Genomic DNA, 4217 nt, shown 5'->3' on the forward strand with positions numbered 1-4217 from the left:
CAAACTTCATTTGCTTTCATAAACCATCTGTGGTTAGAATTTTGAAGGAAATCTCTTTGATTACCTCTTTTCTCTCTGAACTGTGTCAGGCTTCAGTTGTACTTAGTCTGACCTGGTAATATTTGTGGGAGAAATAAAAAAAGGAAACTTAATATGATTAATCTTCATTATATTCTTAGCTGATATTCTCACAGTAGGGAGAACTGAGTTCTGTGTGCAGTTGAGCAGCACCTTGAGTATCTCCAGATCATGGTGTGAGTAATTCCCTCAGTGTTGTAGCTGCTTATTTCCACCTCCAGTAAGGATGGGGGCACTTGGCTTTGCCACCTGACTTATTTTTCATTCATTTTTCATTTGTGAGCATGTGTGAGCTGAATGAGTTTAATTCAAAGAGTTGGTTTTTATTTATTTCATTTTATTGGGTTGGCATAATTTCTGTGGTTTGACACTGTCTTTGTTCCGTCACAAAAATTCAGAATAACACTCTTGTAACATAAAGTTCAGCGAGCTCTCTAAAATGAGGGGGTATGACGGTGTTCACAGGGGTCTGAGGATGAGGGAAGAGATGAAGATCTGACTCCATGTTTCAGAAGGCTTGATTTATTATTTTATGATATAGATTATATTAAAACTATACTAAAAGAATAGAAGAAAGGATTTCATCAGAAGGCTAGCTAAGAATAGAAAAAGAAGGAATGATAACAAAAGCTTGTGTCTGGGACAGAGAGTCTGTTCCAGCTGACTGTGATTGGCCATTAATTAGAAACAACCACATGAGACCAATCACAGATGCACCTGTTGCATTCCACAGCAGCAGATAACCATTGGTTACATTTTGTTCCTGAGGCCTCTCAGCTTCTCAGGAGGAAAAATCCTAAGGAAAGGATTTTTCATAAAATGAGTCTGTGACAAGGGGGTGTGGAGGTGGCAGATATTGATGAAACTAGTCATCCATCCAGCACTGGAACTTTGTGAAATGTTTGGCTTCTTCAAAGCCAGGCTTGTCAGGAGTTCCTCCTGGAGTTCTTCAGAGGGGACAAAAGCAGTTAAAGGACACGAGTGGGGACTGGGCACTGCTGTGCCCCCTGCAAGGTGGCAGTGAGCAGCAAATACCTCTGCCACAGAATTTAATCCTGTTCTTGATCTTGCTCTCTGTTTCCAAAATAATTTGCTAACCTTTGTGGCTTTTTTGTATTTTTCCTTCTAGCCAGTAGATGGAAAAACCTGTATTGCAGCCCCCTGGCATCGCCCAGCGCACATAACCTGAATTCCGAGGCAGGCTCCTGTAGCAATGCACTAAACTCTCCTGGGCACCTCAAATCGACTAACAAAGCACTACTAACCTGTGGCAGCTCAGGTATGGCATGGCACTGCAGCACTGGGCTCTTTAAAATGCAAGGAGGGGTAGGGATTGGCACAGGGAAAAGTTCTCATGGCCACTTGTGCTGTTTTCCCCTTGTTGTTTGCTCCCTTCCTCACCCAGATTTCATTTGTGTGGGAGAAAACCTCCTTGCATTCTAAATGTCCTGTAGTTATTTCTTGGTTTGGGTTTCTCTACTTTCTCTCCCTATATATATATTTATAAATTGTACTAATTTTAAGTGACTTAAAATAGAAAGCAGCTGTTGGGGCAAAAATATATTGCACTTGAATAAAGTTGTAGAGTATAGATGTGATCTTTATAGAGTCCCTTGGATTCAGTTTTCTGGGGAAGGTTTCTCTTGGGAATATTGATTAATGCAGGGAACAAAAAGCTGTCAAAGTCTCCAGGGTAAAGCCTTCAATTGCCTGAGTGGGAAGCTAAAACAAAATACTGAAAGTTTTCCTTCAGCCTTAATTGTGTGTGGAGAAGATTCCCTACCTTAGAGGCAGCTCAGCCATGACTCTTGTTACAGCCTGATAATGAAGCTCCTCCAAAATGCTGTGGCCTGCAGCCTCCCTGTGCCTGAGGAGGCAGGAATACCCTTCCAGGAGCTCCGTTTGTTATCCTTGGTGCAGTTCCTGCTGTTCCCTGCACAAAGGCTTTGCCTCTTGGCTCTGTTATCAAAGGACTCGTCCTTATTTGTTTGTTTTGGGTTTAGCAGTTTCCACACTACTTTGCATGTTTCAAAACACAAAGCATGTTTAACAGTCTCTGCCTCCAAACTTGATGTTAAATGAACTTTTTTTCCCTCTGAAAAAAGAAGGTTGCCTGTGGCTGTTTTCACAGGTGCAGGTTTATTTTTGAGGTCTGATTTTCTGCTATAAATAGAAATTAACACTTATCTCTGTTTTGCAAACAAAAGGATGCACGTAGGACTGAGGATTTTTGCCAGCTGAGCTCTGCAGGGAAACATCTCTAAGGCAATTTCTTGTTTTTCATATGAGGCTGGGGGGCAATCCAGGTGTCTGAGCACCTTTTCACCCAGGAGCAGCTCCTGATGTGTAAAACCAAAGTGTCTTTGGCTTCTGCAAATGTGCTGGGTGCAAGGGCAGGGCCAGGGCAGGCTCTGTCCTTTCAGGGCATGATGAGTTCACTTCATCTCAAGTGCCTCTTCCCTGTGCCTTGTGCAGGTGCTAAGACAAGTTTAAAGTTTCCTGTCAACCTGACTGACCCAAATCTTATTTTATTTCCAAGGAAAAAACAGGTTTTCTACCCTTCAGATGGAAAATGTTTAACTGACTTCCCTTGAAAACCAACCCCTTTGACAAAGCCAGATGTGGTTTCTGTTTGAAAACCATCATCAGCTCAGCTTTACTGATGGAAGAAGAAGCAGTTTTTTCCCCCTCCTTGGCTATTTTTAACTAGACCTTCAGTTTGAAATGCAGCAGCCAAACTAAACAAAGTTGGATTGGGAGTTTTCCCTTTTAGAAAGCTGGTCTCAAGGTCCAGCTGGATTTTTAATCAGTGTTGAATGTGCTGTTAATTACAGCAGGAAACCTGTGCTTGTTCATTCCACCACATCCTACAGGTGCAAGCTCAGCTCAGGATGGATTTACTTCAACTCTTACAGTCTTTTTCTGACACCAGGAGGAAAGAAATGGGATTTTATAGTGCAGTATCTTGACTTGGAGTGTGTATTTGTGCAGCATACACAAGGCACTTGTGTAAGGTACAGCCTTAAGGTACAGCCACACTTGTGTCACTGTATTATTTCAGCATCCTGAAGCTCACAGTTTTCCTGCCATGTTCTGAGAAGATTTGAAGGCAGGGCACCTCCTGAATACTGAGCAGTGATGTTAAAATAAACCATTTGCCAGCAAAGCTGAGCAGCCCTTTCCAGCTGTGATCAAATGCAGCAGGCAGGAAAAAGCAGCAGGTTCCCAACATGATTTCTTCAACCAGCTTGGAGGAGAACTAAGTGCTGACATGGGAAACACAGGTGTGAAGTTCAGGTGTAAAATGAATTTCTTACATGGGCACTGACCAAGCTGCTTCCTGCCAGTCAGCCTCACATTCCTTGTTTGAAAAGCACCTGAAAACTGCAGGTTAAAAACTGAGCGTTGGAATTTCGAAATTCTTATTTCTCACAGCTGGACCTGAGGCTCCCAGCTGCACTGCTGAATTCCTGGGATAGATCCCTGCTGCTCCTGGTGGGCTTGTGTGTGACTGGGTTTGTGTCCCTCTCCCCCAGGGTACCTGAGCATGCACTCGGCCCTGAGCTCCCAGTCCTCGGTGGACAGCGAGCTCAGCACCTCGGACGACTCCATCTCCATGGGCTACAAACTGCAGGACCTCACTGATGTCCAGGTCATGGCACGGCTGCAGGAAGAGAGTAAGTTTTGTTTAGTTGGTTTGGGTGTTTGGGGTCTTTTGGTGGGTTTTATTTGGTTTGATTTTGGTTTGGTTTGGTTTGTTTTTTTTTTTTTAAGTTGCTTATATATTGTCAGGCAGAAAAACTTCAATAAAGGCATAAGCTGGTGAGAAGCTGTAAATAACCCAGGTGCCACCCAGGCAGGGGTGTTCTCATGGGAGGCAGACTTGAAATCTTTGTTTCCACCTTTGAAATGCTGGTGGGTGCAGAATGAATTAAAGTAAAAGATTTAACCTCTAAATGAGACACCCCCCCCATACCTGTAGATTAGACTCCTTTATCTACTTAACCTGCTGGAGCTTGATGGCAATATCCACAGTCTCAGGTGGGATTAGGGAGCACTGCAGGTCCCCTGAATGTTAACGGTGCTGTAATTAACCAGTGCTGTAATTAAGCAGTGCTGATGCAGGTGATGCTGTTCCT

General features: G+C 43.4%; 1 protein-coding gene across 1 annotated transcript in view; it reads left to right on the forward strand.

Moving 5' to 3' along the window:
• The window catches only part of LOC102045098 (SLAIN motif-containing protein-like), a 19547-nt gene that overhangs the window by 11983 nt on the left and 3347 nt on the right, over positions 1–4217 (forward strand). The window contains exons 4-5 of the mRNA XM_031063436.1: positions 1208–1357; positions 3615–3755. Of these exons, the coding sequence (XP_030919296.1) occupies positions 1208–1357; positions 3615–3755 (291 nt within the window). The remainder of the gene's footprint in view (positions 1–1207; positions 1358–3614; positions 3756–4217) is intronic.

The sequence above is a fragment of the Geospiza fortis genome, unplaced genomic scaffold, assembly GCF_000277835.1.
Source record: "Geospiza fortis unplaced genomic scaffold, GeoFor_1.0 scaffold412, whole genome shotgun sequence".
NCBI lineage: Eukaryota > Metazoa > Chordata > Aves > Passeriformes > Thraupidae > Geospiza > Geospiza fortis.